The sequence below is a fragment of the Pholcus phalangioides genome, unplaced genomic scaffold (genome assembly GCF_987345545.1).
Source record: "Pholcus phalangioides strain wild (caught in Gottingen) unplaced genomic scaffold, Ppha-v1.0 ptg000005l_1, whole genome shotgun sequence".
Classification (NCBI taxonomy): Eukaryota; Metazoa; Arthropoda; class Arachnida; order Araneae; family Pholcidae; genus Pholcus; species Pholcus phalangioides.
The window spans coordinates 12,064,512-12,092,007 of NW_028301598.1; the positions used below are offsets into that span (position 1 = coordinate 12,064,512).

The 27,496-nt window shown below is 39.6% G+C and overlaps 1 protein-coding gene across 4 annotated transcripts in view; it reads left to right on the forward strand.

Annotated features, from left to right (window-relative positions):
* LOC149086305 (uncharacterized) overlaps window positions 1–27,496 on the forward strand; it is a 190,067-nt gene that overhangs the window by 139,870 nt on the left and 22,701 nt on the right. For all 4 annotated transcript variants that reach the window (XM_089232327.1, XM_089232328.1, XM_089232329.1 and 1 more), the window contains one exon: window positions 3,075–4,513. In XM_089232327.1, the coding sequence (XP_089088453.1) occupies window positions 3,075–4,513 (1,439 nt within the window). The remainder of the gene's footprint in view (window positions 1–3,074; window positions 4,514–27,496) is intronic.

The window sequence follows — 27,496 nt, forward strand, 5'->3', positions numbered from 1 at the left end:
TTGGGAGAGCAAAAATATGACTTAGTAGGCGGAGTGACTTGTTAAGTGGAGTAAGCCATAGCTGTGCCAATTCCTATCTGAGGACAATTGGGACTTCCAAAAAGTGGCGCGGTAAGCGGAGTGACGTGTTAACCAGGTGACGCAATAACGAGGTTTGACTGTACACCATTTTTAGTGTATTTTCAAAAGCCGGCCCTTTGCTGCAGGGGGGGGGGGGGCAACAGCTCCCCCTGCCCCCCAAATGACGGGCCTGCATGAAAATATCGCATTTCAATATGAGACGAGCACCTTTTGTTGCTCAGGATAGATCAGAACCAGAGTTTCCTCAAACTTTTTTTGTTCTGCCGGCATCTTCAGAATTCTTTTTTTGTTTTAGCTCCCCCCTCCAACTATTTACTCGAGTGACGACTTATCGAGGTTTTACTTCTAAGAGGTTGGCTGATTTATAGATGACACTAGTGCTATATAACCAATCGTATTCTCAATATTATTGTAGAAAATCGCATTTTATGTTTATGTAAATATGGGTACGGTCCGAATCCGAAGTCTATCGTTTCTGGGAAGTGACGACTTACCACTTCACATATTACCCAGACTTCTGACACTGACCATTTCGAGTTCTCACTCATGATGACAGAAATGTTTCTTCATAAATTTTTGAAGTGAAACTTCTTTGACCGCGGTGTTTGTTTCTTAGAAAATCAGCGTAACGAAAATTGTTACGCTTTAATCACTGCATCTGCAACACGAGTATCTGATAACGAATCATTGAAAGCATTTGGGATGGTGTAGTGGGGTAAATTGTTCATCATTAATCAAAAGTGTGTCGACGGGAGTGGGTTCTCCCTCCATGCGCTGAGTAGAAAATCCATTGCATTATTTCACTACTTTCGAACCTGAATTCACAGGAGGCATCGCACTCTGAAGGAGATAGGTTCTACACGTTATAATCGCTGTGAAAAATTAGTTTGTAAGCACACCAAATTCTCGTTTAAGGGGTGCCACGACTCCTGAAGTTGAATTTTCAAAAATGACTTCAAAGAATATTTCATTCAATCGCGAATAAAATAATAAAAATTTCACGTTAGTCGGTTAATTTTCTTTCATAATAAAAGAAAGAAGTAATGAATCATAGTGTAAATGTACTATAGTGAAAATATAGACCAAGAGGAAACGCTTTGAACGCGATTTTCTCAAAGTGCAGTTTTTGAGCTCATCCGTAAGATTTAAAAACAACAACTGTCCCAAACATTATGAAATTTTGCAGAAATGTTTACTCGACAGGTGCTAATAAAATGAACCTCGAATTTAGCGATTGACTAATCGGAGGTATTTTTAAAAAAATGTCGAATTTAAATTTTTGAAATTTATGTATTTGTTTCAAACTTTAAAAAATCGTAAAAATTCTAACCAATGATCAGATATCCAAGTTGGAGGTCTATTTTACTAACACATGCCAAATAAACATTTCTGCAAAATTTCAGAATGTTTGGGGCAGTTGTTGTTTTTAAATCTTACGGATGAGCTCAAAAACTGCACTTTGAGAAAATCGCGTTCAAAGCGTTTTCTCTTGTGTACGTTTACACTTTAATTCATTGCTTCTTTCTTTTATTATTTGTTGTTATTTTAACTTTGGCATTGCCAAAAAGACCACAAAACATGGTGAACAACTTGAGCTCACGCCAAGTGAATAGAGTTTACTCTACAATAATGAACGATCCAAGGAGCCAAATGCCTGAGATAGATAAACTGTACACATGTTTTGTTGACCTTTTTTTCTGGCGTTTCAAAATCCACCTAAAAATATTGTTATAGAGGGATTTATCATAGTGAAGGATATCGTTGTATCGAGAGAAGTTTAACATTACAGACTATAGGCTGTTCAAACGATATTTGAAAAAATACCGTTGTAGAGGGATATATCATTATATCGAGTATCGTTTTAGCGAGATTTCACTATATATGTATTTGTTTTGTGGGCAGTAAGTAAACTGAGCATAAGATTTTTTGTGACATTGAAAACCGTTATTTTTACACGCCCCCCTGAAATGTGCTTTTCCTGTCACACAACCCCTATTCAGCGGTCACCTTCGCAGACGGGCACTTTTTTGCAGAACGCCGAGTGGCCGTCTTAGAGGAGTTTCGATGTATTTGGTTCATAACTGTTGTTCTGAGTGCATTAGAAAACTACTTGGCAGGCGGCCAAAGACTCACTCAAGAAACATTTGGGAATCGTTATGCTGCTGAAAGAGTGTTATTGGGAAATTTGGGGAACTCTAATTACAATGAAAACGGATTTCGTACGAGGAGTTTGCAGTTAGTCACCAACGGGTCGATCCATCAGGGATGCACAGACTGGAAAGGCTGTGCATCCTTGAACTATAGGATACCCATGAGCTTTGCGCATGCATTGGCTTTCTTTTTTTCTTTCTTTCAAACCGAGCACAACCCCGTCTATCGCCGTGGGCAATTTACTATCGAGTGACTTGTGCCGGAAGTGTGAATGTGTGTACCTGACAGTCCACGTACGTACCTAATGTTCTACGTGAATTCTTATGCTGCCACCTGTGTTTCAAAATTGTGAGTGAAGTGTGATGATTGAGTTTTCGTACCGTTGTAAGCCTGTTCCCCCTTCTGGTGAGACATTTTACTCTGAACATCAGCTCGCATCCGTGCTTCGAAGTTGGGAGCCACAGAAAACCAACTTCAACCCACCACAAACTGGGCCATGGGAATGGTTCGAACCAGGGTCCTCGCAATGCGAGTCCGTCAGTATAACCACACGACCCAATAACGGCAAAAAAAACTCAAAAATGAGTACTTATTGAGTACGTATTGACCACTTATAATCTCCATTTATTACCATCGAGCAATTCACTACCGTTTTATCTTTGAAGCGGGTGAGCTTCGTGGGGGCCCCCTTTAATCAGGTAACGGATAAAAAAATACCCCGCTTATACGAATAAATTTTTTCCGGAATCAAAATCTGTATGCAAATTATATATAAAATTTCAGTTACAATGTTATATTTGTATTCGTTTACACGATTCATTCTGTTTGGTTCTCCCTCACAGGCGACCCTCAAGAGCACCCTCTAAAGAACGCGGCGGGACGCAGATGACAACTTGGGCCGAGACTCGCACAACTCGACTCAGAAGAAGCAAAGCCCTGGGAGAGAAAAAGACCGCCAACGGCCACACCCTACCGAAGAAGTCAGCTAAAAACGGCAGGGCCACCGCAAGCACCGGTGGCACTAAAGTCACCGAGAAGCCGAAGAGAGAATCAGCGAGGAACTTCCCCAAGCCAATAGAGGTGAATGACAACGACCAAGACGAAGAGGTCGACGAAGACGACAACGGGAAGATCCTGATGGAGAGAATACGAGCCAATTCGAGGTGTTTGAGAGCCAGGTTGTCATCTCACACGAGGAGACAGGTCAACGCTACTGGTACCCCACCGAAGAACGACGCGCGGTATAACAGCAACTACAATGGCGTCTATACCATGCACACCAGAAGAAACCTGAAAGCGGCTTATGACTCAGTAGACAGCGACATCCAGGACAAAGGAGTGTCCATAGAGAAAACTTCTGTAGCTCTCGTCGACCAAGATGGCCAAGACTGCGATCCCGCTGATATAGTCGAATTCCAAAATGAGAGCCTGGAGAAAACCGAAGACGTCGAACCCGAGGTCTTACACCTGCACACTCTCTCCGTAGACGGAGAAGACATTCGTGACCAGCAGATTACATCCACCGAAATACACACCGAAGGGCACTACGAAGAGGTTCCCGAGAACGAGAACTTTGCAGGGAACGACAATCCCGAAGGAGCACCAGAAGTTAGTAAAGACGTTGCGACGCTGGAAGACAATGGTGAAAAGCCCGCGGATGACGTCCAGGTCGAACCAGCGACACCTGAGGATCAAGACACTGATAAGCAACAACCAGCAGAAGAATTAGAGGAAGGGTTGGTGGTCAACCGTCAGGGAGACCTCACCATTGAAGTGGAAGTCAGAGAAATCGAAAGTCGCGACGAAGGTACTGGTGTATCGAATGACGAGATTCAAGTCGACACAAACATACCTATTCACCCCGTCATCGACATCGACCAGTCGATGCAGTACGACAGCTATCCCGTGTATTCGGAACAGAACTTACCGTACACCTCGTCAGTAGAGTTCCCGGTTCCCGCGCCTTCTCCCGATGGCGGCAAGGCCCCGAAGAAAAGCGGCAAGACTCGAGGATCCGGGAGGAGCCGAAGCTTAGCTCGTAAGCCCGACAAACCACAATATTCCAGGGGCATATACTTGAGAAAACGCGAGTACAGGGACCGAAGCATCTCGAATATCAGGAGGAGTCAGTCTGACGGCAACGGGCTGGATGACGACCCGGATTCTACCTTGAAGACCACGGGTCACACGAGGAGAGGAGGAATGGGCTCCATCGAGAAGTGGAACACGACTTCGTCGACTGGCGATCTCACGGAACTACCTTGGAATCAAGTCTCTGAAAGTGAGTAGAGTCTCAGCCGTCTCTCTCTCTCTCTCTCTCATAGTATTTCAATGTTGCATAACTCATTAGATCACGGCACCATACTGAAATGATGTACAAAAGGTGTGCGTTCGTGCATGCGTGTGTTAGTTACGTCAGCAGATTTTTATCTATTTTTACCCGCCCCCTCCGTCAGCAAATGTCAGCAAAACTCTGACCCATTCCCCCCCCCCCGTCAGCAGAAGTTCGCCAGCTCTGCTCTCTACCTCCTAATGCATATTGGGATCAGAGACGTACGCAGAGAAGGAGGGGGATTCATGAGCCCTCACCCCCTTCGTCTCCCCACAAACGATCAAAAATTTATTTTTTTGATGCAATTTTTTTTTAAATTAAGGTTTCGGAAGAAAATACCTTTTTAAGTCATTATAATAAATTTCTGTTGACTTCAATGCTATTTGAAGGGTAAGAATTCGAAATTTCTCTTTAAGAAATTCATTGCAACCCACCCTGTAAGCCATACATGCTAAAACCCATGATTCGCCGGCCAAATGTGGCTTTCGATGTTATCTGATGTGGCCCTCCAACTCAGCAGTTTCAGAGCATTTATGTGGTCCGCAACACATTTCTAGAACACTTGAGTGGCCCGGACACATTTCCAAATGATTTGAAATCTGTGGAACATTTAGAGATCACTAAACTGGTTTTATAAAAGACCTATTTTGATTTTTTTTTTTCATAATTTTTTGTTTTCACTCTCAAAAACCACTACATAGTGACTTTTTATATTTCATTGCAGGGTAATTGAAATGTTATTGAATTAACTTCATTGTAACAACCAGTATGGGGCCTTGGTGGTTTTCATTAACCTAATGTATTGTTATCATTCACCTAACTTATTAATAAATTGGAATTGAAAACTTGTCAACTTGTTGGTTCAGGTACCCCAATCTAAGAAAAGGTTTTTTTTTTCGTTTTTCGCATTCTTAGTAAAGATTCCATTAAGAATATTTCATATTTTTATAAAGGGTGGTTGATTACGCCAGCATCATTCAAACACCCCCCCCCCTTTCTCGATTATCATCAAAAAGTCAGCAAAACCGAAATTCCCTCCCCCTCATCGATGCTGACGTAATACTTGAATGACCCCAAACAAGGAAAGGGTCCCAAGGTGTCGTTCTCAAAAAATTACGAGAAAAAAAAATTTTAAATATATTGATCTCATCTCCAAGACAGACATAAAATAAAATAAATTAGCTGCGGATTGAAATTATTAAAGCAGCAAAAACAGTTGACTACTCATCGCCTCTGGCGCTTCTTGGCGATTATCTATAGAAAAACTTCTTTTCACCCTTTCACACACTCTGGCTCCCCTTTTATTTCCCCTCCAGCTCTTTTAGAGAAATTAGTTATTGCTCTATTTTTTCGTTTTGTTCTTTGTACTGTAACTGATCTAACGTCAATGGATGGATCCAGGCCGACTCATAATCCGCCATTGATACGCAGTATGACGTCAGTGTTATCGCAACGGACAATAGCTGTCGCCTATACCGTTTTCTTTCTAACGATTAGACGTCTCACATTGAACAGGAAATTCGTTTTATCTATCCTCGATTAGCCTACCAGGATCTTTCAAGGCGTGTTAACCTGAGATCGTGTGTTGTTTGAATGACGTCACTCTAATACCCTAGGGGTGTGGGAATTTTAATTATTCTTGGTCTATATTGCGTTCAAAATATTAATATTTACATTTTTTTGAGTGACCCATAATATAGTTTTTTAATATTTTTGTGTACATCTAAATGTGTAGAATCAGTGGCAATGTTTTTGAAAATTTTCTAAAAGCGTCACCTTGGGACCCTTTTCTTGTATGTTCATATTAAAAAAGCAACCGCTTTAAAATTGTGCTTTGAATAACAATGATTTCAGAAACATTTTCTCGCAATGGAGTTCGAAAACAAAAGCTTCGTAAATTTTTTTTCGGAACGAGAAAGCTGTAAACGAAAATGGCTTCAAGCGATTATTACTTGAACAAGAGCTCAATTTCAAAACAAATGTTGTAGCGTAGTTTCAGACCAAATGACGGAACACAGTTTCAAAACAATTGTTGAAAAGAGCATGGTTCTAAAAACATTATTGAAAAAAAGAAGTTTTATGAAAAAAAAAAATCAATGGGGGATTGTTAAAAAGGGTGTAGTTTTAAACAATTTTAAATCGGGCAATTGTTAAAAAGAGCATAGTTTCCAATTAATAGTTTAAAACATAACAATTGTTGAAAGTAGTATTTTGGAAGTAATTGTTGAAAGTAGTATTTTGGAAGTAATTGTTGAAAGTAGTATTTTGGAAGTAATTGTTGAAAGTAGTATTTTGGAAGTAATTGTTGAAAGTAGTATTTTGGAAGTAATTGTTGAAAGTAGTATTTTGGAAGTAATTGTTGAAAGTAGTATTTTGGAAGTAATTGTTGAAAGTAGTATTTTGGAAGTAATTGTTGAAAGTAGTATTTTGGAAGTAATTGTTGAAAGTAGTATTTTGGAAGTAATTGTTGAAAGTAGTATTTTGGAAGTAATTGTTGAAAGTAGTATTTTGGAAGTAATTGTGTTGAAAAGGTAGTATACTTTTTGAAAACAGTTGTGGAAAAGTGTTGTATTTTCAAAACAATTGATTTAAAGCATCATGATTTTAATTTTAAAAAAATCGGTGAAAAAGGCCATGATTTCAAAGCTATTGTTGAAAAAAGATAATAATTTTGGAGCTGTATATAGAAATGTCCTCTCCACTTGTTAATACAAGATTCCTCGAAAGACTGGTTATATTTTTTCGGAGATGATGATTGCAAGGAAGAAAATTCCTTTCCGCCTTTACGGGGGCTGAGGTGAATTTTCTTCCTTGCGATCATCATCTCCGAAAAAATAACCAGACCTTTGAGGAATTTTGAAGCTGTTGTTGAAAAAATACCATAACTTCTAAGCTTATGTTGAAAACGCATCATGATTTAGACGACATTGTTGAACACCGACCATGATTTGGATGCTATTGTTGGAGCAACCTAACTCTTAAAATGTTTTTTAAAACAATACTCGTGCAAATAACCCTTACAACAGTTAAATTAGAAACTCTATTGTTAAAAGAGACTAATTTTGAGACAATTATCGAAAAAAATCTCAATTTTACTACTATTAAAACGAACCCGATATAAAAACCTTTGCAAAAAAATAATTTAATTTTTAAATCATTGGGAAAAGAGTCTGATTTTGTAGCCGGTGTTTGACACAAATGAACGATTTCGAAACGTCTTTTCAAATGCTCCCAAATATAATATATTTGCCGCTGTGGTGGTCGAGTGGTTATAGTGCCGGACTCGTGATGCGAGGATCCGGGTTCGAACCCCACAGTGGTGGTCGGCTGAAGTTGGTTTTCTGTGGTTCCCAACTTCAAGGCGCAAATGCGAGCCGATCTCCCCGTTAAAAAGTCTCGCCACAGAGAGCAACAGTCCTACAACGGTAAATCATTCAACCATAACACTTCACTCATAGTTAGTAAAATTGGGGGCAGATGACAGCACTACACATAACAAGCATTACACAGAAACAAACTTTACGTCAGGTTGCACTACACGTACACGCACATTCCCGCATGTACCGATTCGTTGGGGGGTTCCGCGGAGGGGGGGGGTGCATGTGTGGTGTAGCAGTAGTAGGTAGGGGCTCGGGGATACATGATGTTCTTAAGTCAGCCACCTCGTTGGGCAATTTGCCTGTTGTGGCGTTGTATTTGTATAAAAAATGTGTGCAGTTTGAATTCAAAAAACCATTGTTGAAAGATTATAAATTTGAGTGGGTTGTCAAGAACATCTTTGTTTCAAATGATTGTTGCAAAGGCAATGCTTAAAGGCAAAGAACTTAATTTCATAATAATGGTTGAAAATAATATAGTTTTGTGACTATTTTTGAAAACATCGTAATTTCAAAGCTATTGTTGAAAAGAACCTAATTTTACTACCTTCATTGGAAAAAACTGAAAGATTGCAAAACCCTTTTTTTAAGAGAGCTCTATGTCACAGCTGTGTATATATATATATACTGGAGCTTAATATAAAGATCATAGTTGAAAAGGTTAAATTTTCAGATGATTGTTGAAAATATCTTAATGTCAAAATAATGACAAAACCTCATTTGAGTGAGAGGAGAGTAATTTCAAAACTGTTGTTAAAAAGATATTGACTTCATCATTGAATACATTCAATTTTAATGTAACTAGTGAAAAGAGCATTGTTTCTTTCTTTCTTTTTTTGTGAGAGCCAACAGTGCTATTATTGCTGAGAAGAACATGATGTTAATGCCGTTTTAGAAAAAGCCCAATTTCAAAACGATTGTTGCAAAGCTCATTATTCGATGAATACATATTTTTATATTAAACTAATTTTTTAAACAATCATTATCTCAAGCTTAATTTTCTTTTTGGAATTTCAGATTTTTAACTTCGTCATCATTTTTGATTTAGGCAAAAAAGCCTCTGCAATAGGTGGCAACGAGATTAATTACAGTTCGAAAAGAATAGTACAAGAACAAATTACAAATAATTATTTCACAAGAACAAAAAAAAAATAGATATTATAAATGAACTCTTCTGTGTTTGCGAGATAATTTAAATAATTATGGTTAGTAAAATATGTATATTTTTTACAACATATTAATAAATAAATAATTGAAAAAATAAAATTTATCAAGAGGCAAATGATTCAGTCCAAAAAAAAAGATCTCCGAAGGATATTATATATTACTAGGGGGGCTCTGCCCCCCTTCCGCCTTTGGCGGCCAACCCCCCCCCCACTTCTCTCCCGGACATATCTTGTTTATTTCGTCCCACTTCATCATCGTGCTATGGAAAAGGGGAAAGGGACGTGTGAAAGCACCAGCCTACTGAAGAAGCGAATTTTAATGAAAATAATAATAAAGCAACAAAAAACAAATGAGATTCATCAAGTATCCCCAGAAAACTTCCCCATGGGGGTCCCCAGATTCAATTCGCTGAATTTCAGTGGGGCCCCACACTGGATATATCTTGGGCTACCGATGTGTTGAAAATTTTACAATGTTAAACCACAAAAATCAATGAGATACATTCAGGGGCACCGAATTACAACCTGCCAACATTTCCATGAAGCCCTGACCTGCAAGCTTGTCGGACACCCCCCTGTGAGAATTTTTCATTTTTATCAATTTTGCAACGAATAAAATCCAGGGCCCCACATCCAGTAGCGGGGACACAATACGCAGATTTTTAGTGGGGCCCCAGACTGGCTATATCTCGGGTTTCGGCTGTGGCAAATTCTACAACAGAAAAGAATGAGATTCATCCAGGGCGCCCAAAATCAAACCTGTAAACATGGGGCCCCCGACTTGGAAGCTTGTCGGTCATCCCCCGGTGCGAGTGCCATGAAAAATTCTCATTTGTATTCGTTTTACCAACGAATAAAATCCAGGGCCCCAAAATGAAACCTGTAAACATGGGGCCCCCGACTTGGAAGCTTGTCGGTCATCCCCCGGTGCGAGTGCCATGAAAAATTTTCATTTGTATTCGTTTTACGAACGAATAAAATCCAGGGCCCCCAAAATGAAACCTGTAAAGATGGGGACCCCGACTTGGAAGCTTGTCGGTCATCCCCCGGAGCGAGTGCCATGAAAAATTTTCATTTGTATTCGTTTTACCAACGAATAAAATCCAGGACCCCCCAACCAATTACCCGGGACACCAATTCGCATACTTTTGGTGGGGCCCCAGACTGGATATATCTTTTGCTTCCGCTATCGAAATTTTTCAACGTTAAAGCAGCAAGAAAACAATGAGATCCATCAAGGGCCCCTGGAAATGAAAACTTTTTACTTATACGTGAAATCTTCCCCGGGTACCCCTACCCTGTGTTGGGAGCACTGCTGTTGTGTGTGTATATTATACATATATATACCTCTCGGCATGGACCTCCCCCCCCCCCCCACAAAGGAAGGGCTGGCAGGGGCCACAACGATTCTTATCACTTTTTGATTTTTCACACTATAAATTAATCACAGAGGGGCCCCTGAAAAGCTGGTTTGGGGGCTCGAAATCTAAATTCCAGCCTAAGGGCTCTGCTGTAGGATGTAGGAGCCTCTTGGTACATGCACATAACATGGTCCCGATGGGTCAAATGGGTCCCGATATGTGAATATCGACCCAATATCGATATATGATATATGATATCATATCGATATATGAATATATGAATATGAATGTACGATATATGAATGTGAATATCGATATATGAATCGAACCGACTTCCGTAACAGATTTCCGTCACTCAAAAATTTCACTCACTTCCGTCACTCGGTTGCTTAGCAACAGGCCCTTTTCGAGCTTGTTTGTGATTTTATATTATAGAATAGATATACAACAAATAGAATAGGCGATTTTGACTTTATTTACACATTTTTTTGAAAAGGCAATGAAAGAGGTTGTATGCCTGGATGCGCCGAAATATTTGCATCTAAATGAATTGTAAGCTGAGCATGCCATTAGTACAGCGGTTCCCAACCTTTTTCAGTCCACGTACCCCCAGCTGGCTCGGTTCCTTTCAACGTACCCCCGACCCCGAATCCTCCAGGCATCTCCTCCCCAATCTGTTTCACCCGTTACAGATTCCGAAAACTTCCCTAAAAAAAAGGTATATGTTGAATTAAATTAAATGGTCTATTTTTCATTATATAGTTGTTTATTTTTGAAGTAAGCAAATTAACACAAAGATTGGAAAACAAAACTAATGCAATGTTTGGGGCTGCATTGAATTATAAAGTTGTGAAAAATTAGACTCAAAAGAGGATCAATACAAACTCAAATCCGAAGCTGCGTTCAATTTACTTCTGTATTTATTTTTTGTACAAGTATACGAAGAAAAAAGCGCGTTCAACGAGTTCCGTACTAACAAACGGCAACAAAAACATTATGGCTTTTCTAGAAAGTTCACTGTATTCGTCACCGTGGCGAGCCCAAAAACTGACTTACAGACGTGGAAGTTTTTTGTCGGCCTCAGGAGAGCCTGAGCGACAACTTCTAATAGGATTTTTGAGGACAGGGTGCCCGTATAAAAATTTAATTTTGTATTTTGTTTACCATTCCGCCATTGAAGAGGATCTTCAGAGTGGTATCTGATGCGAGCTCTAGCAATTTCTCCTTTTCTGGAATCGACAATGAAGCCAGTTCAAAATACTCTTCTTTGAAAGTACAGGGTGCGCAAAAAGTCCGTAGAAAATTTAAAAATTCATAAAAACTGGAAAAATCGCCGAAATAAAAAAACGGTTTGCAGGGTTAGCATCGCTACGTCACAGGAAAAAAATAACTAAAAAACAGCCGATAGGTGGCGCTGGTACAACTGTATCGATATCCGGGTGTATCGATCCGGTCCATCTAATCTGTCGGAACTGAAAGATGCGATCCACCAAGAGGTGTCGTGTACACATCCGGACCTGCTGCACTCTGTCGTTGCTGGATTTGTGAATCGCCTGCATTACGTGCCTGCCGGCGGTGGTTGGTCATGTGGAACACATTCTGCTGTAATAAACGATTTGGAGGCATTCTGTTCGTACGACTTTTCTACGTCAGTGCTACCTATCGGCTGTTTTTTTTCCTGTCTTAAAAAATTCCCGTGACCTAGCGATGCTTACCCTGCAAACCGTTTTTTTATATCGGTTATTTTACCGGTTTCTACGGACTTTTCGCCCATCCTGTATTACACCGGACAATATTAGTAAAAACCTCTACCTACTTTTAAAATTATTTTTAATCTTTTTTTCATACTTTTGTTCTTTTTTTCAGATGGGTGGCCGCCATTACCATTTTCTTTTCGCGTACGCCCTAACGGCCTCTTACGTACCCCCAGTTGGGAACCGCTGCAATAATAGGCGAGTCCAGGGCTCAAGTTCATTGGAGTTACGATATGTACACAGGATTTTTTACTTTATTTCGATATTTAACTTGATCACACATAATATTGGGTAGTGAATATTATGTGGTGGGGAAAAGAAAGCGAGAAATATCTTTTCGGGAGAGAAATAAGATTATTCCAAAATGATCCCACCAGACAGACAATATGAACTTGTGCGTCGGGTGTCCTTATTTGCCCTCGCACCGGGAAATTCACAGCTGGATTGTCGAGAGGAATGGCTACAGTAGAAATAGCATCTCGGTGTTCTGGTACTTACGGTGGACTGAAGACGGAATTTATCACGGTTGCAGCCTTGAAAGCACCAAGTTTGAATTTTTAGTGGAATCAAATTATGTGACTAATTTAAGATTTTTCTGAACATTTTACACGTCCTATATTACACCTAAAAGTTGCAAACAACGAACAAAATTCTGCGCACTACTAGAACACATTTTAACGCTTCACAAAACGATCACGATTATGCACATACGACTACTGCAGCTCGTCTGGCGCTACCTATCATTTCTGGCGAGAACTTTGTTCCCCACCTAATAGATTCAGCTACAAATGACTCGAGCAATCTTTATACGGACTTGATTTAAGATCGTTTGCAAAATATACGTGAACTAGCCAAAAACAAAAAAAAAACTTATGGTATTACCATGAGAAAAAAATTACCAAAAAATCTACAACCAAGCTAAAAGGCAAGTGAAACACAAATGTGTTAGAAATCATTTAGAAATGAAATAAATTAGTCGGAAATGACGGTTTCTCTTTCGACTATTATCACCAAAAAAGGAGGTTGATGGTACATTCCAATTTACACCGATTGGTCAATTTAGTGTGTGTGTGTGTGTGTGTGTGACCTACTTCAACCAATCAAAAAGTCCTGACTGAAAGTTGACATGGTCAAAAAGAAAGTTACGATCACGCCACGATATAAGTAAAAAAACTGATTTCTGGTTTGGGTTTGGTTGAATACATTGTCTTATCGCGTGACTGCAAAATATCAACCTGTTCCGAATCGTTAAATAAAAAGAATCTCAATCCTTATTTGCATAGAAAATTTTAATTTCACGTTTCATATAACTTATTTCCTTGTTTATAATACGAATGTGAAACTGAATCTGAAAAAAAAGTAAAGGTTATTTTTGCTATGAAGTAACTTATATGTCGTGAGCTATAGAGAAACGTGAGTTGAATAGATCTCGGAGTAATTTCCAGCCATATTCGCTCGTAATTACACGCCACGTGTTTTTTTTTTTTGTGTCCGGTTTTAATGACCCATACGTCGAGAGAAAACCGTTTATTTTTTTCCGTTTCTGTAAATATCAGTGAAGTTTATATTGGATATGAGGTATATATAAGGGTATATAAGTTGCGTGTGTGAAAAACCCACCAAGGTTTTTTGGAGATACGTTTCAGATAATCCTACGTATATTAAAAAACATACAAAATGGCGTGTGGTGTGTTTTTTCGAGACTTTCGTTTTCCAAAGAGTAACCTTGAAGCAAAGTATAATTAATGAAGAACAGAAGGGCACACGCGGTTTATGTATTCAAGTTTACGATACATACTCCATACTTACGTGATGTTAATTTTATGCTAGTCAACACCATCGAAGGAAGTACCCAAATAGGCTTGAAATTCGCTCGATGTGAAGATCACGGACGGACACGCGAATTATTAGCATTGCAGCATGAATGCATGTTTGCCTAAATAAATCCTCTGCCTGTAGATTTTAATGTAATTCAGTTTCTGATTTCAAAACTGAAAACGAAAAAGAAATCTAATTTCGAAATCTGTTGAACAGAGAGTGATATTTTTAAATTGTATAGAATGTGCATTCGGGTAATATGGAGTACAACTTATATTTTTTCGGTTATTCCAATTTGAAACATGCTAGAAACCTGGAACCTTGTTACTAGCTATAATACCTAGCGCTGCCCGGGTTTTCTTCAGTGAGGCTTTTTGGATCACGTGGTATCTCCCTATTTCTTTGAGGGACATACATACTGTGTCCACGTTAACAAATATGGCAACTTCCTGCGCGACTCATGAAGTAAACAAATTCAGATTTAAAGAAACGTAGAAATGAATATTTTTCTTTTCCTTTTCTAAGGGGCGCTAGGTATTTCGAATCCCCTCCCCCCTTAAACTTTAAGTTATCCATCTACCTGTTTCAGCTTCCAAAAATGCTTAATTAAAGCTGTGGAATTTTTTCGATGTACTTTTTACGGACCCCACCCACATGAATTTATGCAGTTGAATATTAAAAGACAATACGGAGACATTAATTTTCAAGCTTGAGAAGATATAAAAAGTTGAAATCAATGTTATTGCAATGAATATCCAACTCAAAAGTAGGTCCGGATAATTGCTTCATATTTAATCTCCTGGGCTTCGTATATCTCTAAGCGAACTCAATACTTCAAAAATCAAAAATTCAAAATTAAAATTATCGATGTGGCGGAAAACCCCACTAAATTTCCGCTTTTGTACAGTAAAATCGGAAACTTCAACACTGATTTCTATGGGAATCATCCCTTGCCTGAAACTCAAAGTGATGCTGATTATGACGTCTATTCAAAAAGCTCTCATTACTTAGATCTGGATTGAAAAAGGGGCAAACCCTTATAAAGGCATAAACTATTATACATAATACTGGCAGCGTTGAAGAAGTGACAAACCATTGTAATACGCCTGATAGGCATATACACGCCTGAAACGCATTGCTACGGAACCACGGTAACCAAAGTAAACGCTCCGAAAGTGATTGTTGAGGCCCAAAAACCATTGTTGCCAGACAGGTTTTATCCATTTGAGGCGTCTGCACTGCTCTGACGAAATTTTAAAGTAGCCAATCATTTAAATCAAGTCTCATTTGATATATGTGCAAAATTTGGTGACGATCGATCTAAAATTGTAGATTTGTATAGAGAACACACACACACACACAGACAGCCAAGAAAAAAAAGACATTTTAAGAAATCATTTTCGTGAATTGGGAGTGACTTAATTAAGAGAGTGATATCATCCTAGGATGATTCGCCCTCTGGTGGCAGTGCCAGGGTTTACGGAAAATTCACCGACAACAATTCACCGCCATGCAATTCACCGCGAGGAAAATTCATCGCTAGGAAAATTAACCGACAATAGTTCGATGAGAGTCAGAAAGCGAGGGAGTGAGCGATTGAGTTACCGAGTCAGTGAGCGAGGGAGTGAGCGATTGAGTTACCGAGTCATTGAGAGAGGGAGTGAGCGATTGAGTTACTGAGTCAGTGAGCGAGGGATTGATTGAGTGAGTGAGTGGTTGAGTGAGTGATTGAGCGAGCGAGCTACTGAGTGAGTGACCGAGCTACTGAATCCGTGAGTGAGTGAGCTACTGAGTGATCTAGTGAGTAAGTGAGCAACTGAGTGGATGAGTGACCCAGTGAATAAGTTTTAATTTATTTAATAATAGATTTTTTAATCATTTGTGACACTACTAGGTTAAAAAACTAATTCTCACTTACTCACTAGGTCACTCGCTCAATCACTTACTCACTCACTAGGCTACTCACTCACATACTCACCAAGTCACTCACTCACTCACATACTCACCAAGTCACTCACTCACTCCTCTCTCACTGACTCACTAGGTCACTCACTCACTCCCCTCTCACTGACTCACTAGGTCACTCACTCCCCTCTCACTGACTCAGTAACTCAATCGCTCACTCCCACGCTAACTGACTCACATCGAACTGTTGTCGGTGAATTGCTGGCGGTGAATTTTCCAGACACGCAGTGCCAGCACTTGTGAGCTTTGGCCTAAGTTAGGTCGACCATCCATGCACGATCCCGTTCAGTGCACACGAGCTCCTAGGAAAGATTAAGATAATTTATTGCCTTTGTAATCGAGTGCGTTCACCCGGAAAGTGAAAGGACATGGGTTCGATTCCCGCAGGGGCAGTTGAATTTTCTCTTTTTCCTAAATATATCTTCGCATCAGCCAACTGTTGAAAACCTTCGCATGAATACTTAATTCCCCACGCCGCATTTTACTGGCGTAAAGTTGATCCCAGAGGCATACTTCCAATTAGAAAAATTATCCAAGCTACGTGTGAAACTCAGATTCGTCATTCGTGTTGCAAGGGGATGTAATGCAAGGGGATGCAAGAGACGTGGAAGTTTTTTTGTTAGCCAGTTAGGGATATGCCTAGGGAAAAAAATACATATATAAACTGATGAGCCAAAAAAACTGGTACAGGCATGCGTATGCAAATAAAGAGATATGGAACCAATCGGAGTACGGCGCTGCGATCGGCAACTCCTATATAACACAACAAGTGTCTTTCATAGTTGTTAGATCGGTTACTGCTGCTACAATGGCAGGTTATCGAGATTTAAGTGAGTTTGAACGTGGTGTTATAGTCGGCGCACGAGAGATAGGACGTAGCATCTCCGAGGTAGCGATGAAATTTGGATTTCCACGTACGACCATTTCGCGAGTGTACCGTGAATATCGGGAAGGGAATGCGGTAAAAAATTAAATCTACGACATCGCTGCGGCCGGAAAAAGATCATGCAAGAACGGGACCAACGATGACCCGCAAATTGCTGCAGATTTCAATGCTGGGCCATCAACAAGTGTCAGCGTGCGAACCATTCAACGAAACATCCTCGATATGGGCTTTCGGAGCCGAAGGCCCACTCGTGTACTCTTGATGACTGTACGACACAAAGATTTACGCCTCGCCTGGGCCCGACAACACCGACATTGGAGGACTGGAAGAACGTTGCCTGGTCTGACGAGTCTCGGTTCCAATTGCTTCGAGCTGATGGACGTGTACGGGTATGGAGACAACCTCATGAATCCATGGACCCTACATGTCAACAGGGAACTGTTCAAGCTGGTGGAGGCTCTGTGATGGTATGAGGCGTGTGCAGTTGGCGTGATGTGGGACCCCTGGTACGTCTAGATACGACTCTGACAGGTACGTAAGCATCCTGTCTGATCACCTGCACCCATTCATGTCCATTGTGCATATCCGATATCCGAATGGACAATTTCAGCAGGACAATGCGACACCCCACACGTCCAGAATTGCTACAAAGTGGCTCCAGGAACACTCTTCTGACTTTAGACACTTCTGCTGGCCACCTAAATCAACAGACATGAACATTATTGAACATATCTGGGATGCCTTGCAATGTGCTGTTCAGAAGAGATCTCTATTCCCCTCTTACTCCTACGGATTTATGGACAGCCCTGCAGGGTTCATGGTGTCAATTACCTCCAGCACTACTTCAGACATTAGTCAAGTCCATGCCACGTCGTGTTGCGACACTTCTGCGTGCTCGCGGGAGCCCTACACAATTTTTAGGCAGGTTGACCAGTTTTTTTGGCTCTTCAGTGTATATATATAATTATATATACGGCATAAGTATAAGAGAAAGCGTTCAGCATTCGTTTTTGCTGTTTTTAAATTTGATCACTTACAGACGTGTAAGTTTTTCGTCGGCCTCAGGAGAGCCTGAGCAACAACTTCTAATAGGGTGTTTTTGAGGACAGGGTGCCCGTATAAAAATTTAATTTTGTATTTTGTTCATTTTAATATATATATATATATATATATAACTACACACAAACACACACACACACACATCCCCTTATCCATATAAGTCTAAAGTGAAGGAAAATGCCAAGAAATATGCCTAAAATTAAGGTCTAGAAAATGTCTGAAAAAATTTCTGAATTCTCTTCTCTTCTTATTCTTCACTGCCTGTCAATCGTGAATGCAAAGTTAGCAAAATGTTGATGAATGCGCGTTTATTAAAATATAAGTTATAATTGAAAATTATAACAAATAACATCGATTAATTATTCGATAAATGAAATTAAAATTAGCTATTTGATATAAAAATTATATAGAATGCATAGCAAACGCGGGGGTGGGGGTGGGTTTATGACATTTTACTATGCGGATAGCCCGTTTTGCCCTCATTTAACGCTGTTCCCCCCCTCCCCAAATTCCCTCCGTTTTTGGAATTCGAATATCTCAGTGAATATTGCACTTAGAAACACGGAATCTGTTTTTGTTGGAATCAAGAGACAGGACAACAACTTTATGATTGGGTTTTTGGGCACACGAGGACTGTATAAAAAAGTTATTTTTACCTTGCAACGTGAATGACGTATCTGAGTACGACACGTTATTTGGGAATTTTTCCTAATTGAAAGTGTACAATCAACGGTTTGCCAGTAAAATGTCATACCTCCTGTTTGCTATGCACCGTGTATTTCGAACACTTAATTTTGTTTTTATTTACCGAATATTTAATCGATATATTTACTGTATAATTATTAGATAATTACAAAATAAATTTTCTCTCTCTCTTCAATTTCTCTTTTTTCTCGCTTTAATTATAAGCTAAATTTTATCGAACGCGCATTTGTCAACTCTCCATTCACAATGCATCCAGAGTTTTGTAATCCAAAAATTCTCACATGACATCTGAATTGACAGTCAGTGAAGAACAGGGAAAAAAGCCGCCACAAAAGCTTCTAAAACTTTCTAGACCTTCATTTTAGGTATATTTCTTGCGGTGCGAAAGCCATTAATACATAATTTCCAGCTAATTACACGTATGGACCACGCCATAATATCATATCGTCCCGCACGCTACGATTTCAATAAAAGAAATGGCCCATGTGTGGAAACATATGTGATAGGTGTGAAGAGAGTCACGGGTTAAACGTCTGACCTACATCTCCTAATCATAGATATTGGAAACTTCCAACCCCAATTCCAAAATAGAGTAGAGTCTGCAAAGACGCGCATAGAGGTTAAACGCAGATATAGTTTCGAAAACGCCATGACATTATAAAGCTTAAATATATTTTCCTCCTCCCAAAAACACATTACAGTCTACCCTACCCTCTCATAATACATCGGTGATGACAGCTACAGAAACGAAAAAGTAAAAAGGCCATTTGCAGACAGTGTTTTAGAGAAATTACACTCGGTGCTTGGCGTCGAATGACTGTGGCGAAAAAGAGCGCCAAGAAGATTTTCCCGCCAAATGTGCTTGGCCGAATGGAAACAGAAACTAGTGGGAGGATTAATGGTAGTCAATAAGGTAGTAATTAAGTACTAGAGGGAATTACGTTTGCACAAGGCGGAATATATAACGTGGCATCAACTTATTAACTTGACAGCCACTTTCTAGGCGAGTCATTAGAATAGTTAACTATCAGGCTCAAATGTCCGTGAGATATTAAACTAAATGGAGCTACGGGGGTCCTTGAGAAAATATAGAATACCATGCGATTGATAGCCATTTTTTTTTTCGGCATTGTCATATAAATGAAATATCGATAATATAGGTTGTTATTGCGCTTATATCTACCCAATATATCGAGTTTATTGGATGAAAACTGGATATTGATTGGAGCTTCGAATATCCCGACGCCCTTTAATTAATGTAAGGTTGGCTTTGCAGCACGCAAATGTTGTATACAATGAAAACAACTTCATGCTATTTATGTCAATTCTGGTAAGACGGGTCTCCATCGCTTGTCCCGCGGGGCCAAATGAGGCTCTTAGAACTCTTTACTGTGGAGCTCCGAGCATTTTTAAAAAATAGGTACAAATTATTGAAAGACGATGAAATAAAAAAAATAAACACAATTGCACAGTTTTGCAGAAATTCTCGAAAACCCGTTTAATTACAGAATTTATTTCACAGTTAGTGACAGAAATAATTTCAGAATTCCTAAGAGAAATAATTTCAGAATTCCAAAGAGAAATAATTTCAGAATTCCTAAGAGAAATAATTTCAGAATTCCTAAGAGAAATAATTTCAGAATTCCTAAGAGAAATAATTTCAGAATTCCTAAGAGAAATAATTTCAGAATTCCTGAGAGAAATAATTTTAGAATTATGAGATAAATTATTTCAGAATTAGTGAAAAAATTGATTTCAGAATAAATAAAAATATTCAGTTATTTGCATTTCCCCCCCCCGTTTTTACCGTTATGCCCCCCCCCACACATAATATAAATTTCTTTTGGATCTAGATCCTGTTTTACAATTATAAATTATGACCCACGGGTATCATGGGCAGTTAAATTTTTTCCCGCAACGTCTGCAAGGTTGAAGACCCTTGTGGTAAGACTAAGACATCAACCTGGGCCGTAACTAGGATTTGTTAGGAGAGACAAAAGTTATTATTCTGCGCTCCTCCCTTTCTTGCTGTGGAACTCTTTTGGGGTTCTATAACAAAGCATTTGCTTTTTTGTTTTTTTAATGTTTCGAATTAAAACACTTTTTCAATCCTTAAAATATGACGTTCCTCCATCAAGTTTGCTACCGGTTCCAGTTGCTCCTACCCCCATTGCTACCTTCTACTTCCAGTCCCATCAGAAATATCAAGCATACGCAGGCAAAATGATGCTTTGAGGTGCCCTTACCCGGCTGGAAGTAGTCTCACCAATTGAAATACTTGGTCATCAAAATTCCTAACACCAAATTTCAGTATCATTGGGCCTCTGGTCATTGCTCTAGTGAGCTTATGCGTTGAGATGGCTCTGTCTTAAAACGATCGCAACCCCCCCCCCCCCCCGACGTATTTACATGCTATCATGCTAGGGTTTGCTACCTTTGAAAATTTCTTGGTTTTGACTGAGATTCCAACATGAAACAATTCAAAAATTGATTTTTTAATGTATTCTTTGTACTTAAATAAAGCAGTTTATTATTTGGAGTGAGAGGCCCCGACACGAAGGAAGCATGGAGGGGAAGTTCCTAGTGTTCCCGTATAGGCAGGAGAAGTAGGTACGTTGAGTTTTATGGGAAGGGTGCTGAAATAGCTTGGTCCCCCCCAAGGTTTCGGTGCCTATATCAAGGAGCAATGACCGCAGAACTGTAAGTCGCATCTTCCTGGAGAAGCTACCAAGTTGAAAAACGGTACAGTCGGTTGCAACAGCTTCAGAATTTTCAAAACTGCTCAATATATAATAAGCATTTTTAAATGAGTGCTACATTGGAGAGGCGCGTGCAGATTTTAAGAGCTCAAAAAAGACACCCTGAGATTTTGAGTGGGGTGGAGTAGACACGTGCAGATTTTTAAAGCTCAGAGAAGACCCAGATTTTGGAAGCTCGGTCAGATAAGGAAGAACTCAGAAAAAGATCTTGAGATCCAAAAAAGATGTGTGAAGATATTGAGAGATGTTCAAAGAAAACACGTGCAGATTTTGAGAACTCAGAGATGACACCTTCAAATTTTGAAAGAATGAGGGATGTACGTGAAGATTTTGACGATCTCAGAGAGGACACCTGCAGATTTTGAGAGAGCGGGGAAGACATTGTGTGCGGATTTTGAGATATCAAAGAAGACACGTGCAGATTTTCAAAACTCGTGCAGATACGAAGAGCACAAAAAAAGACGGGTGCAGATTTTGAGGGGAGGGATATGCAGATTTTTAGGGCTCAGAGAAGGTAAGTGAGATTTTTGTAGCTCAGGTAGGAGGAATGAATCATTACGGTGAATTGATTTAACCTCTAAATTGAAATAAAAATCTGATGTAATCCAGATCGATTTTGCTGGACCATTTGCATCGTCGACAATTGCTCCCTTTAATTTGAATCAGCGCACAGCCCTAGTCTGTCATCGTCGAGTGATTTAATACCGTCGTATGAAGAAGCGACTTTTGTCATTTCGATAGTAAATCCCAATGTGTGTAATAAGTACGCAAAAGATATAATCGCTGTTTTATGATGTAACAAGATTTCTAATGACGTGTTTTTCTTCTGAATCAGCAGTGAATGAATGTAAAGCCGGATTTTCTTAAAAGAAGGTTTTCTGCACCGCATACAGCGTTAAAACGCTGATTGGTTTAAAAAAAACCCTGGAATTCAATTTTTATAACGAATCAGCGTAATCACCCTGCACGCGCGCATAAAACCCGACTTGGGGATACGAACCATAGTGTACGCGGGTTTCCGATGCTGCGAGTCGGCGTCGTTACGGAATTAGTTAAAAACCCGGAAACCTATGTTTGTACCCTAACGTCTAATTAATCATAGGCACTTACACGTCGAGACGAAGGGGATTATTTGTTGATACCGTAACTCAGTGTCTCACTGATTGATCTCAGATTGTCAATACATCAATGTTTGTAGCCTATCAATAGATTTCTTTCAAACAAAATAATACCGGTAATAAATTATTCTCAATTAAAAACCGCCAAAGTTTCTTCTTTTTCTGAATTACGCCGAAGTTGGGGGGAGTGATTGCATGGTGTCTCGTGATTTGGCAACGATCCACGCGTGGAACAAAATCGAAAACGTCAGTAGAGAGAATTGAAATCCTTAATTATATGGGTATGTGTATGCATACACGCATTTTATACACACGTGTACGTACACCAGGACCGCATCTCGCCAACAACGCCCACGCAATCGAGCGGTGAGCAACCCCCCTTCACGAGCGATCCGCCGCCAAAAGTCCATCTGGGAAATGACCTTGGTTTTCCTAACGGCTACTTTCCTCCCTTCGCCCCGCGCGCGTGTTGTGTATGAATGTGATCCAGCACATCATTTTTGTTCGAGGTCATCTCTATGCTGACCCCGCCCTGCCCAAGAAGTAAAAAGAAAATAAAACACAGAGAAAGGCGTGCGCACCCGTAATAAGGCGCGCACACTCATACAAACTTTCCACCATCAATTCCAGCTTCTCCAGCAGTAAAAAAAGACAAAGTCAAGGAGATGAGAGAAAGAGAGAGGAGATACGTAGTATAAAACAATATAAATGTGTAGAGTTCAGTTCTTTTGGGAGATCAAATTTCATTCTGTGGCAACGCTCGCAAGAAAAGAACCGTCTTCGTTTCTTCTGGAGCAGAACGAGGCTCGAGTTTGATGTTGAGCCACATGTAGTGTTGTGATGTGTCTACACATTGACGGGTATTCGAGAGTGTGGTGGTCATCCTGAACTAGTCAGCTTAATGCTGAAGTGTGGTGGTGGTGGTCATCTATAATACATTAGAAAGTCCAAAAAATTAGCTTAAGAAATTGAAAACTTTTTTTGGTGGATTAAAATTGACGTCGCCATTCCGTGAGGACTTCGATTAAATTATCTTCAATGCCAATCGATTAAAGGAAGAAGACATATCTAAGTACTATTGGATGTCCGCCAGCATTGAAAAATAAAACCTAACTAATGGCCGTCTCCGACACGTTCGTTGTATTTTAAGGTAATGGTGGGTCGGAAGCCATTATATATTGCACTCGAATCCGTAAGAGGGAACCAATCGATTATTCATTTGGAGACAAGTTGAAGATTATCATTAGAGATCTCGACGACAATTGTTCTAGAAGAAGAACAAGTTGGTGTCTCTCTTTCTTTTGGTCTGGTGTGACGTGAGTGGAAAAAATAGAAGAATTATTCTTCAAGGTTACGTTACTCGCACGAGAAATTCGAGTCGTGGGAGACATTTTTTATTTTATTTTTGTGTGTGTGTTCTGTTGGGAGTCACGGTTCGACGAATCATCAGCGGCCTTGAAAGTGCACGATCCCGGAACGACCTTGCCGAAGCTAATCGACGATATTCAATCTGGGAGAGAGATGGATGATAATAAAAGTGACGGTGGCACGAATCCGGCAAAGGAGCTGCGGAGGAAGATCGGCAACTACAACAGAGTCGTCTTCCACCCATACCTCAAGTATAGGCTATCCCGCAGGGTGCTCCACCGATACGTGCCCGTGAGGCCGTGGATCATGGGCACCTCGGAGACCCGGAGGCTTTTGGGTTACAAGACGATCTTTTACCCGCCCTCGCATTTCACGGGCAAGTTCAGCCGTTTCCTGCGTACCCACCAGGGCGTGGCGAGGGCACGTGCCACGGCAGGCTTCCTGGACGCGTGCCGAAGGTACCAGCTGATACCGGAGTACTGGCCGCTGCGGAAGTCGTACCGTTCCGTGCAGGTGTTACGCATGGCCAAGAGAGCGGGCGAGCTGTACGTCCGGGAGAAGGTCAGGAGCGCGCATCGGAATTTGTTAGCTAAGAGGCTGTCGCCGCTCCTGGAGCGCAGGAGCGCGTGTTCGTCTCCTGGAGTGGCAACCACGGACGACGGAGACGAACAACAACAACAGGTGGACGGTGACGACGACGGCAATTTGTCTCCCGACAGAGCTCGCGGTGTCTCCAAGGGAATGGGTAGTTCGCCAACGCGATATTCGCCATCCCTCCTGGCCGAATACGCCGCTCTGGATCTTTGGATCGACCGGAACACGACTCCGATCTTCCCACTGCCCATCGTCCGAAACCGTGCCAAGGCTGGCAAGAAACGACTTTTCAACCGAAAATTTTACGGATTGTACAGAACGCCTACGCCTCCGTTGATCCTTGCTCAAATATTGACAGGTGAAGTTTCTTTACAAAATTATTATCATTATTATTACGTTCTAAATACTACCGGATGAGAATAGGTACGTGCATTCGTATCACCAAGAGTTTATTCTCTGTTAGGATAAATTTTTACTGTTTGATATACATTGTCTAGAAATATATCCCATTGTTATTGCAAATCGAAATTGCTCAAAATCTGTTGCTATTCCTCTCAGTTATAGAACAAATCAAATAATTTCCTATAATTATTGATACGGTCGAACCTCGATTTAACGAATCGGAAAAAGCCTGTAATTTTATTCGTTAAATTGAGAAAATCATTAAATCGGGGGTCAAATTGATTAGAAGCATAAACACATTCGAAACGGCAAATTTTAAAAGCTACTTTACTTTGGGGGCTGCGGTTACAACTTATTTCCGACAAAAATTGATAAAAACGAGTGAACTTGAGAATAAAGTCACAATTCATGAAAAAATTGCTTGAAAGTTTCGGTAAAATCGTAAAAGTTTGATTGGGATAAATTGAAAAGCGTTATCCACACTAGGATAAGACAATCAAAATCTTTTTTACGGGCAGTATATGAACTATTCGTTGTTTTTCTCCATCGTTATACAGTTGAATCCGGTTTTAACGAATACCGTTATAGCGAAAATCTCGTTTTAACGAACACTTTTATAATCCCCCAGATAATTTTACATAGGAACTTTGCAACTTTATAACGAAATTTTGTTATGACGAAGTGATTTCTCCGCTTTCTTGGAGAGTTCGTTATAATGGGATTCGACTGTATATGCTTTTATATTGGGTTGCTGTATTTTGGTTACATGTGACATCCATATTTATGGGCATAATTCTTTCAGCCACACCACTTTGGGTGGTTTTCCTGTCGTTGTTTTTGTGTTAGTATTTGTATTTGGTGCATCCGAAAATTTTGTCAAATTCTGTCAAAATTGTCATTTTATCCGCTAATCGAAAAACGCCTTCTCTCCGAATGACCCGCCATTCTTTGTTCGTGAAGACGGAGACATCGTTTGTCATGAACTTGAAGTAACTATTTATTTACTAAAATCTAAACATGTGGATAGCACAATGCAAGGGATTAGGCGCGAAAATAATAGCGAGACTCTAGCCCCCAATTTTATATACTTTGGGGGGGAGGGGGCATTAGCAGGGGAAGATTGATGCATTATCACGGAATATACAGGAATGATGAAAAATACATATTCACCAATGAAAATTCAGAATTGATTAAAGAGATAAATATCAGAATTGAGAAATTAAAATTCAGAATGAAAAATAATTCCAGAATTGATGAAAATTCAGAATTAATGAGAGAAAAATCCGTAACTAATGAGAGAAAAATCCACAATTAATGAGAAAGAAAATCCCACAATTAATGAGAGAAAAATATCCCAGAATTGATGAAAATTCAAAATTGATGAGAGAAATAATTCCAGAATCAATGGAAATTCCAGAATAAAATTAGTTGAAGCTCAGACACCTTGTTTACTACAAAAGATATGTATTTGATGTGTGTTTAATATTTTTTACTTCTATTATACAGTAATTGTGGGGCTACTTAAACCGCGGAGCCCAATGCGACCACGCCTGTCACACACCTCTTAAGGGCAGCTTTAGTTTAACCTTTATAACCGTCAGAATTTCAGGAAAAAAAATCGTTTAATCGAGGAATTCGTTAAGTCGGAGTTTGTTCTATCGGGGTCCGGACTGTAATTAATCAATCTGTAATAAGGATTCATAGAAAAGAATGAAATGACTATTACGATTTATGAATATAGATATTTGAGAATATAAAAGAATATAACTTCTACAAGTCGCACGAAAATATTGAACATTAGGCGCATAATTGCTTTCCAAGGAATCTTTCTGGGCCAAAAAATGGATTTTGAAACATCTTTTCTGGATAAATCTTGTGTTTAAAACAGCTTTGATGATAACCATTGTTTAAAAAAATTTAACAATGGCTTTTTTCAAACGTACTTTTTGATAAAAATTATTATCGAATGTATCTTTTCAAGTAATAATTGTTTCCAAACCGATTTCCTGTGTAACGCTATCTATTAAAAATTTTCTTTATAGATAACAATAGGTTTAAAAGAGAATTTTGCCGTGCAAAAATTATTTTTTTCCAAAACTTTCCTACGTAATGATAGCTTTACTAGCATCTTATTGAGTAGGGAATACAATTAGACCAGCTTTTGTAAGCAACAATAGTTTTGAAAAAAGTTGTCTGTGTAACAATTACTATCACTACAATGAATTTTTAAAGCATCAGTGGTTTACAAGATGTCTTTTTAGTATCCGTAACTTCTCAACCAATTTTCTAGGCAACGATGGCAAACATCTAGTTAGTTAACAATGGCTTTTAAAAAAATCTCCAGGCAAAAAAATTTATCAAAATAGCTCTGTGTGTAGATATCATTTGTTTTACAAATGCTTTTGCTCACAGCAATGAGTTTTCAAGAATCCTCATGAGCAATAATTGTTATGAATTATATCTTCCGCTAGAGAGAGATAATGTTTTATCGAATAAAACTTTTTAAGCAACTATTTTTATCAAACATATGTTCCCAAGTTACATTTGTTTCGAAAACAGTTCTTTGTTGAGCACCAAATGAAAAAATATTCCAGATAACA